Source organism: Oreochromis aureus, linkage group 10 (genome assembly GCF_013358895.1).
Source record: "Oreochromis aureus strain Israel breed Guangdong linkage group 10, ZZ_aureus, whole genome shotgun sequence".
In the NCBI taxonomy this organism is placed as follows: domain Eukaryota; kingdom Metazoa; phylum Chordata; class Actinopteri; order Cichliformes; family Cichlidae; genus Oreochromis; species Oreochromis aureus.
Genome location: NC_052951.1, coordinates 13,789,416 through 13,802,868, shown reverse-complemented (window position 1 = coordinate 13,802,868; position 13,453 = coordinate 13,789,416). Strand labels below are relative to the sequence as shown.

The 13,453-nt window shown below is 36.8% G+C and overlaps 1 protein-coding gene across 1 annotated transcript in view; it reads right to left on the bottom strand.

Moving 5' to 3' along the window:
- Positions 1 to 313: 313 nt before the first annotated feature.
- zbtb20 (zinc finger and BTB domain containing 20) overlaps positions 314 to 13,453 on the bottom strand; it is a 33,753-nt gene continuing 20,613 nt past the window's right edge. The window contains exon 4 of the mRNA XM_031759940.2: positions 314 to 12,571. Within this exon, the coding sequence (XP_031615800.1) occupies positions 12,036 to 12,571 (536 nt within the window). The 3' untranslated portion in view covers positions 314 to 12,035. The remainder of the gene's footprint in view (positions 12,572 to 13,453) is intronic.

The window sequence follows — 13,453 nt, the reverse complement described above, 5'->3', positions numbered from 1 at the left end:
TCCAGCCTGTTGTTCATTATCTCGTCACTTCCAACTGTGTTTGGAATCAACACGCAGCACAACACACCAGGCTAATATTATTTATGAGCTTAATTTTAGCTACGACGGGTAATTTATTCGAATAAATTGACTCCGAGCATTTCATCTATATGTCTATCTGGTTTTAAGGATTAACTGGATGTTAGTACTTTGTGGCAGCGCAGCTGGGAAATGTGAGTCCTATTATTATCATTATTATTATTACTACACAGGCATTAATTCACATGAAAATGTCCAAAGATAAAAGAGCACAAAAAGAAAACAGCAACAAGACTTTCTGTGAAGTACAGGAAAGTACTAGTTTTTATTCCTTCATAATCAAACTTCACAAACAGCTTGAACTTGTACAATACCTCAGAGAGTGAAAATTACAAAAAAAGTGCTGGTAACATTTACAAAAATCATCCTTACTTAGCAACAATCAGTTTATTCTTCCACACTTTTTTTAGTCTTTTGTATTAAGGCTTAATACTTCTGTATAAAGTATATGCAAGATAAGTCTTCACAGTTTTTCGAAAAAAGTCACAATATTATGTAACATAATGAAGCTTTTACGGCTATTTTCTTTATAATAACAAATACACATCACTGGTAAATATATGTGAAATACAGGGCTTATTGTAAAATGGCAAGTAATGATACTGTTTGCTGAGATAAATTGATTCCACACACTGTTATAGGAAAGTTCTGACATACCCTTGCTATAACTGAAGGAGGAGGAGAAAAAAAAAATATGATAAGCATAAACACTTGGGAGATCGCCTCCAAACTTTGGCACATCCCATGAAACAATTTCACAAAGAATGAGATTTATTTTTGAAATCATACATATGGAAGAATAGTTAAACTGGCATAAAGTGAAAACATGCTGTGTAGTAAGGTGCTAAAATCAGAGATATTACACTGCCAGCCTTTTTTTTTTCCTTTTTTTTCCCCACATGGACTGACATGAATAAGGTGCATTTGTAAGACTCAAAAGCATGATGTAGGCCTTTCTTAGATGTCAACGAAATATGTAATAAATACAAGTCTTCAAAAACGACCTAAATGAATTTGACCAATAGTCTCGAGGCGACCTCGTATACTCATGCGTTCCCATGGATTCAGAAAAATGAATATCTCTTCTGCAGTTGTGTAACTCTAACTGTGGCATGTGAAAGTAAAAGCTGTATTGTATCGGTACAATGGTATGTGTTATTTGATTTTTTTTTGTGTTGTTTTTTCTGTTTTTGTTTCGTTTTACCTTTAACTGTTGTGAAAAACTGGATGAGTAAGGAGATGGAATTTGAAAACTAAATGCGAAACTAAGCCAAGATATATTCACAAGATCCTCTAAGCTGCACTGGTTTACAGGTCAACAGATGAGAGCTCTAGCCCTAGACTTACCAATTTCACCCTCATGCATACTGTACGGTTAAAGTGACGCAACAAGCTTGCTTAAATAGTCTACATCACAAAAAGCAATTTGGTTTTAGTGCAAACACAATTGGCTGGCTTCAGCTTCTCAATAATAACAAGCTCACCAAGGAGATTACAAGAAGGCACATACTTATGCTTCCTCTAACACGCAACAAATTTAGACAAACCGCAACATCTTTCAACAACACCACAAAGCGGTGAAAACAGGAAAGCTACTACATCCAGATAAAATGGTGACATTTTGCTCTTTGTGAATTTTTGAAAAATTTACACTTATTTATCAGAAAAATATAGTGACGTTCGGGTCGATCGCTAATGCTGTCGGTAAATGACCCTAATTGAAAATGACGTATGATACATTTTGGTGGCTTCTCTACATAAGCAGCCAATGATGGTGCGTTCGTCGACGAAAAGAAGAACAAAAAAAAAAAAAAGAGAGATGCATTTTGGATTTTTTTTCATTATTGTTTCGTTTTAAAGCATTTTTTTTCTGTAACATCCCAGAAAAATATCACTCAAAGTTTTTAAGGGAAAGGTGTGCACGACGGTGGACAGCTGGGTTTCTCTTTTGGCATTTGTGTTTATTTCTAAACATGTCGGCTGTGTGATGAAGACGACTGACTCGTGGTGAACGATTCCATCCCTCATAACATCCCTACTCTCACTTCGGATCTGTAAGAGCTGCTTGATTTGTCCAAAACAATCACAGGAGGAAACAACAGTTTTAATGCCCCTCAAATCTGGACACCAATACTCAGGGTACTGCTGGGTAAATTTAACATAAAAAAAGAAGAAGAAGAAGAAGAAGGAAGGGGCGAAGGGAGAAAAAAAAGAACCCTGCTACAAACAGCAATATATGGATGTCATGTGCATTTAAAAAACCAATTCTGTACCTTTGAATACAAAAAAAAAAACAAAGTAAAACACGTCAAATATCACCATTTACTCAGCATTCCCATGGTGGGGACAAGCGTCCCATACTATGGTTCAAATATGTGTCGTGTGAATTATATTGCTTTTGATAGAATAAGACCAAAATCAGTCTAGTGCAAATCTCTTATCTGGTTTGAGAAGTGGTGGTAGGTGTAATGAGAGGCAACTGTTAAATCTGCTCTACCGTAGAAAGAACATATCGGGTGATTGTGACAACTACTTAGCTGTGAAGTGGTATCCCTTTATGAATTTTCTTTTCCAGAAAAGAAAAACAAATCTGTCACCAGTCTATGCCATAACAACAATTTTGAAGGACATCCCTAATAAATAGTTCCTATTACATATATATATATTTATATATAACCCATCACCTACTGAATGCAATTAACCAGCACGAAAAGGAAATATGGTAACTCCTTATATCCAAATAACTCCTATTTTGATCGGGAGGATGGCGGCCATGTTACTCACCCTCCCGTGTACAGCGGGGGGAGGGTGTGCTTTGTCTGTCAGCTCACATCGGTGCTAACGGGTGTTGCCTGTGCAGTTATGTCTGTCAAATACATCTCTCAACTTGGAAATGTTGGAAAACTCACTCCAGTCCAGTGTTTGACAAATCATATTATAAAAACATCCTTGCACATACATTTAAAAAAAAAAAAGAAAAGAAAAGAAAAAAACTTTATCCCCTATTTCAAAACAGCAGTCAATACATTTCATACAAGCTTGTTTCATAACAACAATAATAACAACATACAAACCAACTTGGAGCATAAATTATCAAAAACAAACTGAACACATTACTGCAGCATATATTTCAGGGTTGCTTAGTTGTGATGTTAACTAACTTTACTACAACAGCTCCACTTCTGCCAAGTTCATAACTATATAAGAGATGTCATTTTTTTTCTTTTTTTTATGAAGGGAAATAGTAAAATCAAAAGCTAACATAGGCAAAAAAAAAAAAGCCTGACAAAATATACACATATTTATAACCACATCTCAAATTTCAACTCATGTGCATGTTTACAAAAGCATCTAGGTACATGATATGGCAGCAAAAAGCCTGAAAGCAGGATGGAAGAAGAAGAAGAAAAATCAAAATCAAACCTAAGCTGCTTTTTAAAAAGGGTGCGTGTAATTTTGGATTTTAAATGTTAATATCATCGGCCCAGGTTTTGATTTAAAAAAAAAACCCTGCCTGAATTACAGTAATTCAATTTCCTATTTTGAATACACAGGATGAACAAATACAGCAGATTTTACCCAGATTTGGACGTCATAGTTATAAAACTAATTGTTGCCAAATGATTTACATTCGCTATTACAAAAATATACTCTTTTTTTGAATCACTTTGATAAATAATACCTAATCACATCGCGATGTTGAAATCCATCTTATAGTTTGGTTTGAATTTACTTTTGTTGCGCAGTGACGGCTGGCTTTGTTGCCTTCTTTCAGCGAACATTAAGGTCGATTTGTTATTAGGTGACGAGCACCTAAACTAGATTTGAATTGCTGAGACTTAAAGTTGTGTATTTTTTTTTTTCATTCTTTTTTGGCTTAATAAACAACTTACAAATATGTGCAAACTTAACATCTTGGTCCATCTCAAGTATAAATGGCTGAATGTACTCTTAAGTTACAATGTCAGATTAGTTACTAGGGACAGCCTTAAATATATTAAACACAATCCAATGCGAAGGTGAAAAGGTGTACACTGATTTGCTAAATGTGTGTATAGAAGACATAACCAATGATTATTATGTTTTGCCAGAGGAACAATGCAACATTTACAATCTTATACATGTTTTAACATGCAATAGTTTACATCACAGCTATTGTGTCAGATTCATTTTTATGTTTTGTTGCATTTCTTATTTTTAAAAAAGAAAATCTATTTTGGTCTACAATAGGCAAATTAACACAACCACAAAACTATAAACAAGTGACATAACGTATATGCATTTTCACAAGCACCCTGCCATGAGATTAAAAACAAAGAAAATCAATCATATTAATATTAATAATAGTAATAATAATAATAATAATAATAACGGTGGCAATCTAGCCCAATTGTAGGAACCCCACACACATTATAAAGAAATATTAATTTCTTCAAAAACTTAAAATTGTCCTAACCTTTTCTTTGGTTTGTTTGTTTGTTTTATTTAACTTCTAATGATTACCATGGCCCCGTTTTGCTAATTACCCCTACCTGCCCATTTTGTGAAGATACAGTGCTGAAATTTTTCATCTAAGTCTTCAGTGATGGCAGACCACGAGTTGGCCGAGACCACGGCCAACATCACGGCGAGGAACCTCGACTTTTTTTCCTTTTTTTTTTAAATGTCTCTGCACTATTAAAGAGTGACCTACACAGAGAGAGGCAGAACGATAGCATAGTGTATATGCTGGCTATAAAACCAGTCCGCACAAGCGTTAGCTGTGGTCAGAGCTTATAAGGGTTTGTGATCTCATGGCAAAGTTTGAAATAAATGTCGAGATGAGATCTAAAAAGAAATTTCTTTAAAAATGAAATGGGATCAGTTTTAGGGAAATGTAAATGTTTGCTAAACTTGTGATAAGCAATGTTTGCTACCACACGATCGGCGGATTTGTAAAAACGATTAAGTGCTGGGAATTCTTAATGTTGGGATAGTTAAGTGTGGAAAACGAATGCCAGACTAGGAGTTGGAATGTGCTGCTCTTGAACAGGAATGCATGTTTTTAGTTAATGCTGCTGCACACTTTTCAACCTAATCGTCTCATCCAGCTGAACTAAGCCAAAAAGACTAGAGTGACTGAGAACACAAAGAGGCTCAGTGTTTAGTCTTCAGAGTCCAAGTCCCCTCATCAGTGTGATAAAGAAAAGATACTGAATGCGTGTTATCGAGGGACTCGATAACAAAGTACTCCCCCACTGGAAAAAAAAAAAAAAAAAAGCTGTGTAGACAGGACTGCATGCTTTATTTGGACTGTTCGATGGTAGTTACCTGAAGATGGTGTTTTATTTTTAAAACAACACATCTGGGGTAGAGTAATAACTGCATGTTCGGAGAATAGTAAATATAATCTAGATATTGTAATAGCTTAGTATAGCTGTGTCTACTTGAAAATCTGAACAGCTGCTTCATTATGTCTGTAAAACCCTTAAATTTCAAACAGAATGGATGCTGTTTCTGAGGATGTCATAGTGTGACGGTTGAATGACAGGGACTAGCTATATCGCATTGCCTATATTTGTGATGCTTTGTTTTAACAGTAAATGTCTATGAAACTAAGTGTATATTTGTTAATCATAGCTGTTTTCTCCTAATTTAATTGAAAACTATGCATTATGGAGGATTCAAAGATTCAAAATAAAGGCAATCACTTTCTTTTGGCCTGCTGCATTTAATGTTATAAAATGTTTTGCATTTAAGAAAAAAATGAAATTTTTCTTTCTTCTTTATATTTGTCTGCTTCCCTCTTACTCTTATAATTTAAAGTCTCCCCTCATCCTCCCCAAATTTGGCACCGTAACTAGGCTGGAGAAGGTTAGAGAGAAAACTGTGGTAATTAGTCCACAGGGGACAAAATAATAAGCCATCACAAAACCTTTTATCTCAGAGCCACTCGGTCCTGAAACTTGATTTGTGGTTTTTCATTCTGCCGTATTTCTCTCTTAGTTTTTGTTCATCCAAGCACCTAAAGACCGCTGTTCAGGGAAGAGCTGTTTATCTGTAGCCAAAACTTTCAATTTGGCATCTCATTTTTTATTTCCAAATTGCGGTGATAAAAACCGGCCAGTCTAATGTTTAATAACCATTTTCCTTTCTCTTTTTTTTACCCACATTGCTCGTTGCTTGCCCTTTACGATTCCAAGCTGCACATAAATAACAAGGCTGTAAGATAAGATAAAAACTTTAATGATCATTGTGGGGAAATTGGGCATTGGCTTGCATTTGGACGGGCCTGCCATCAAGGTCAAAGCACGCCTGGTGTGATTTGCACACAGTGTACTTTGGAGCCAACTAAGAACCTTAAAGCAGCTTTCAGATCCTACAGACTGCAAACCATTTCATTCATGTAGTCTCAGAGGAGGCAACTACTGGCATTCCCATAAATGTTACTGTAATATGAAAAATGCAACGGCCATAATGACCAACAAAGAGAATCCAAAATATTCAACGATTCAACTTGTTTTTGTTTTGTTCGTTTAAACTTCACCTCTTCTGGCTGATGTGTGGCTCCCCCTGCTGTTCACAAAATGCCACTGCCCTTTCTCCCCAAACATACAGTACAGTACAGTATATGGCTTGTTTGCAAATATGAAAAACTAAAAAAAAAAAGCCTTATCTATGACAGAGAGCAATGTGACAGGAAAACAAAATGGCTATCCAGTATTAGGATTTCATATTTAATTTCCAACTGCCATTTAAACCAACCAATCAAAGGCGTGCGTGATTGCATTTTAAATCTTTTCATCCTCCAAACTGTATACATGTACGTTTAAAAAATAAAACTAGCTGATGTAGTCTTTACTGTATATGAATAGAACATTTCAGGTATTTAAAGGGTTCTCTTATGCACTCACAACCACCAGGTTTTTAGCAGTAATAGTATAAATAGTCTATTTTTCATTAGTCCACTGTGTATATTCTGTATTTGTGCAACGTAGGAGAGAAAAACTATGAATATTCTGTATAGTTGCTGTATGTACTGATAGGCACTTGATAGGCGTACTCCCTATATCACACAAGGTATTGTATATTCTAGCTGCAATTTTATCAAACTATCTGAAAATGTATTCTTTATCTGTGTGGAGATGGTGATACTTAAAATATATATAGTTTATTTGTAAGAAGTTATCTATTTCATTCTTATGTGTACTGTAGAAGGACAAAAAAGCAACGAAAAAAATAAAGCTGTTAAGTATTATATGAATGCGTTCATGTGTTTTCTACTTTTGTGACTTTATTCGTGCCTAAATAAAAGAAATCTGACTTAAAATGTGTGGAGACAGACTTAAAGACAAACAGGAAGACAGACACATGCTTATCAGAATAAAATGAACCTGTTCCTTACTCAGTATCACCCTCACCATTACTATCTTCCATTTCCTTGTTTTCAACTAAATGCAAAGCGTATATGCATATATATATAATACACTGTGAAAAATAACCGACTATTCTTTATTCAGTCGCGCGAAGCTATGTATGTATAAACAACACCACTATGACCACCAGAAAAAAGCAGAAGGAACTCCGAAATAAAGAAGTATAACAATGAATTAAACTTACTGCAAGAAGGACAACAATGTACTGTAGACCCTGTGTCTCTACACTACGATAAACAAAACATAAACAGGAATATATCTGAAACACAATACAAACAGCTGCAGGCTCAAGACTAGTATCTACTTTTCAATATGTTTTGTTCAGGAAAATATGCGTACACTTTGCAAACATAAAGTCTAGTCTAACAACTAGAAGAAGCACGATTGAGATAAGGACTTTTTTTTTTCTGGATAATGTTGCAACTTTTCAACAATTTTTAACCGACTTGGGGTTTTCTGGGGTTTTTTTTGCAACACTGAGAAAAGAGAATTAAGCACCACCACGAGTATCTGAAGCAGTATAAGGAATATATAACTATGGACAGTGAAGAGCGTGTGATGCTAACGCGACAGGGGACAGAGGGGGAGGAAGCCTGGGTATGCTCTAAGCACGTTATGACACACTGGAGAGAAGGTGCTTCCCCTTCCGAGCCTGGTCTGCTATCAAACACCTTATGATACAAGAAGTCAACTGACGACGGGACGAGTTATTTAGCCCTCATCCAGATAACGTTGAGATTGGCTACTTTTGTTATTCCAAAAGAAGTGATAGAGAGAAACGATTGATAGTGAACTTGTGAAATCAAATATTTGGAGGAGAGAAGAAAAAAAAAAACCAACATCAAGCTACTTAACCTACTATTTAGACCAATGATACCACAAAGCTGGTTGTACTCATCTAGCTACAGTCAATAGTGCATTTGATATACGTGTTTACACAAAATATGTAAAAATTTCGGTGCCATGAAGGAATGCTAGATTACTGAATACACACGTTACACTGAAACGATTTCATTAATGTCTCTGCCTTTGCTGTTAAAGAAGTGATGATGTTAGTTTGGCAGTGTTTATTTGGTACTGAACAGACAACAAACACCAACATCATGAGCTGTGCGCCATACGTGTGGCAATACTGTTGGAAAGAGATCTCGGCAGTTGCTTACATATTTCTATTTAGTGCATTGTCTGTTAAGGCATGAGATTACCCTCCACGTGCTGTGTAGAGACAAATATAGCACTAGCATGCAGCAATATTGCCATCCTGGCAACAACAGCTACAAACAAGAACCATGTAGTTTAGGCTTATATGCACACCGTAAGAGACGGGGCCCAATCAAATGTTAAATAATGTGCTACTTTTACTGAGGACCAACCTCACGGCTTTTCAGTGTATTTCTAAAGTGTGGCCGATTTTTTTTTTCTTTTTCTTTTTTGAAATTTCTGTTTCAGACCAGGAGAATCCAGAATCCCGACATCACCGGGTCTCACGTGCTCGTCACTTGACTTCATCTGAAACCGACTCGGCAGTGATGTGAAATCTAGTAGCAATTATATGAAATTTAGCATCAAAAATGCTTGACACAACTTCTCCAATCTGGTACAGTGAAGTCAACAGTACTTGACCTAAGCTTGAGTAAAATCCTCCGAACAACTGTTACAGGTGCCTTATTAGCCCAAAAGGTTTGGAGAGCTGCTTCTCATAGTACCTGCGCTGCATATTGCAAAGGAAGCCCTACAGTTCAGATATTCCACTTATCAACATTTTGATTAGGCTATATACCACACACAGACACTCACAGACATACGGACACTAAGGAAGGGACACAACTGTGTACGACTGACGGACAGATATCAAAGAAGCCGCATTCCATCACCTCCCCTACACCTTTAAACCCCACAGAAAAAAGTTGTTCTAGGACACATACCATTTATGTTACACACACACACACTTTATAAATGTTTTTTATTATTAATAATATAATAATAGTTATTATTATTTTTTACCTCCGCCAACAGCGTCGGACGGGAGTTTGTTTATTATTACTGTCGTTGTTGCACTGTTAATGTTGTTTGGCTTGGATGTTTCTCATAGGAAAATTCTGCTCTGTTACTAAAGAAATGCAGTTGAATAAAACTGTTACAGGGAGCTGACTCCATAGAAGAGTGAATTCAAAGGTTAAAACATAGATGAGCACACATAATGGTACAGGTTTAAATAAAAACAGGTGCTTGCATTAACACGGCACAAGTATATATACTGTAGGTAACTGCAAGCAATAACAAAAGCCAAGAATCGCTGAAGTACTTAATGAAGAAATTGAAACAAAGCTATTCTATTACACGTGAACTCTACAACCAAATGTTAGATTTAAAAAAAAAAAAAATCCTCTTTTCTAAAACTATAATATCTCTGTTAACAGTAGTGCACTTATTGGTTTAAGCAGTGCAACATATATGCAAGAAAATAATGCAGTCCACTTATCAAGATTTTTTAAAAAAAAGTTGTTTTTTTTTCCTTTGAAATTGAATAAAAGAAAATCATAGTTCATTTAAGGAAAATGATTAAATATCAAGCACAGGCATTTTAAGAAAATGTGCAAAGTAGCACTTTTTTTTTTTTTAAATCGACAGCGAGTCTTTTTAAGACCCCCGTATGCAGTTAGTTATTCTTTTAATAATACAACTACGAAAGTGTTTGCTCACATAAATGAGCAAATCCTTCAGATTGCAGTTGCAGGCAGTTGCGTGCGTGCGTCTGTGTGTGTGTGTGTGTGTGTGTGTGTGTGTCCGAGTGTATGTGTGTGTGTGTCTGTGTGTGTCCTATTTTGGATAAAAAGCAATAAAAACAAAAAAAAAAAAGAATTGAAATATCAGAAATGAGCCTTAAGTGATGTGATGCAGGGATGACAACTTGCACACACTAGCTTCCAAATCTATTCTGTACATGCTGTGTCTAGGTTTTAGAAAAATTAGGAATGTATGCTATTGTCTACAAAGTCCATTTGCAACTTGTGGTATACCATGAAACAGTGTGATAGCAATCAGTCAATGGAGCTACTTGTTTTGCTTTCAGACTGTATTTCCTTTCAAAACACTGCACGCTATTTGAGCCTTCAGGGAGAGCTAGGACATGAAAAGCAATGCATTTAGCTCCCATCTGCTGAAATAGCTTTGCAATACCATTAAACAGGTTATACAGGTGCTCTGTGATCAGGGGTGACGTTTCCTTTAATTTCAAATTTAATTCAAATTAAATGATCCACTCCTAAACAACACTGTTTCAATCAACAACTAGCCTAACCCCTCCCCGATATTCAAATTCAAATATCAAATTAAAACCACGTCGGCTACTCAATAACAACAATCGTTGAAGTGACAAATCTTTGTTTTGTTTGTTTGTTTGTTTTTAAAATCTATATCCCATAACAGTCAGGTGCAAGTTGAGGAGCAGCAATTATGAAGGAGAGAGTTTAGTCGCATATTCCAACCTGCCAAAACTATGAGCGTGAAAGGCTAAATAAAAACCGTCAGCAAAAACAATCTTTCTTTTTTTCTTATGTTTTGACATGGAAGAGGTCTAATAGCCTTAACAGTCTTTTGAAGATATTAGTGGCAGTGTATGCAAATGAGTTAAACTCCAAACTTCAGAAAAAAAGAAACAGATTTTTGCTCAAATACTGTCTCGTCAACACACCGTAATTTAGTCATCTTTACCATCAGAATGCATGGACAATAATTATAAAGCATGTGAGGAATATCTGCCCCCGTCACCGCTGACGAGGGTGTTACATTTCAGGACAATGATTGAAATTGGTACCTTGACAATGGCTGCATTATAATCCCTTAATACAATAGGAATAAATAAAACCCAGTGTCAAATTAACTACTCTCCTTTTTTTTTTATTTCATATAAGAAGGCAATCTTGTGACCATCAGTATTTTTAGAGGGAATATGTAGCCCAACCCCAGGTGTTTTTTTTTTCTTGTTATTGTTGTTGTAAATTATACCACAGTAAGCTTGGACATCTAAAGTTTCCAAACTGGTCAATATGGGTTCACAACTGCCATGATATATATTTCATGGCAATGTACACACACACACACACATACACACACACACACGCGCGAAAACGCACACACACGCACACACTTGGATAAACAGACAGACACATGCAAATGCACGAACGTTCAAACACGTATATTCATTCAGACATGTCGACACAAAAGGTGTGTTTGTGTGTATGTGTTTCTTTCGTAGGCCTTTCGGTAGTGTTCAACACATAAATCAGTATTTTAGGAAAGCATACATTTAGAGGCCTGTAGTTAGGATCCATCCAGTAGATCAATATCAAACTACTAAGCCTTAAGGCCACCATCTTTTTTTTTCTTTTAGAATAACAGAAAAAAAAAATCTTTTTTTTTTTGGGAAACTTAATGTGCCAGTGTCTATACTCATTACTCTTCATACCTCAAAATAAGAAAAGGAAAATCTAGTGCCATTTTATTTGTCATTCTTTTTGAAAGAAGTTTATCTAGTTGTACTTATCCATCGGAGACATGCATTCGCATGTGGTCATTGAAGTGCTCCATTTGGTCAAACTTGGCAGGGCAGACGGAGCATACGTAGGTGGTCCCTTCTTGGCAGCTCGCTTCTGCAGCTACACCCACTCCTGTTCCAACCCCAGCCCCTACTCCAGCACCTCCACTTACTGGCATGGCGAGGGCAACCACTCCAGCTCCGGGCTCAGGGACAGCCATAGGCATGGGAATGGAGACAGGACCTGGGGTACCTGCACTCCCTGACAGCCCAGTGATGGCGCTGGCTGTGCTGTGCAGGGCCATGTGCCTCTCCAGCAGGGTCTTGTGTGAGAACTTCTTCTTGCAGATGTAGCACTCATAGGACTTCTCTCCACGGTGCAGCCGCATGTGGACGTTGAGAGAGCTCTTCTGGGTGAAGCGCTTGTTGCAGATGCTGCACTGGTAGGCCCGCACCCCCGTGTGTGTCACCATATGTTTTATTAAGTAATCCTTCAGGGAGAAAGAGCGCCAGCAGATGCTGCATTGATGAGGCTTCTCACCTGGATGTGCATGCAAGACAAAAGCATTAAGGAGGGTGGGGGAAAAAAGGGGGAAGAAAGTTGTGGATTAGGTTAGGAATATGGACAAGATGGGTGTCAAAAAATCACTACTAAAAATTTTAAATGATTAAAATCTCATAATGTATCTCCAGACCAGGCGCACGTGCAATTACTGAATGGTGAAAGAAAAATTTATTCAAGGGAAAATTCTTAGAACTCTAACCCTTCTCACCCTTTCTCTGGTTTCTTTCTCTGAGGCTAATTTAGCTCCATCTGTTTATCACATAACCATCCACCTCGATAGGGACATTCACCGAGATCTGTGTGGCGCGGTCATTTTTAATGAAAGATTTCAGGGTGTGCACGCTGCTGTGGGTAAATCAGCCATTACGAAGGCACGTGTCTGATTTATTAATTACAAAAAAATTGGAGCAAATTAGTAGTTGGAAATTGAATCAAGGCAAATTTTGACGCTAAACGCTCCTGAAACACAGCCAGCTGACTCTTAAGCCCTACATAGAAAAAAAACAAAAAAACATGGCAGGATCAGCTGACTTCAACTTATACAGCAACATCAGACGCCCAAAGCCACAAGGGTTACTTTTCCAGTACAGGAACATACCTCCGGCTACAATTATTTAAATTATTAAATAATTATTGCTGTATTGTGATGTTGGTTTCACTTTGCGCTGCATGCTACAGCGCCGTGGGAAAGGTTTAGGATTCGTCACAGTTGCTCTGATACAACATGCACAAATTGAAAAAAAACACAAAAAAGCGAGAAAACGATACATTTGAAGTATTTTACAAAAATATAATAACGCTGTAATGACGGCGCAGAAAAGTGGGGCTAAAATGTCAAATGTTAATTCGCACAGGACT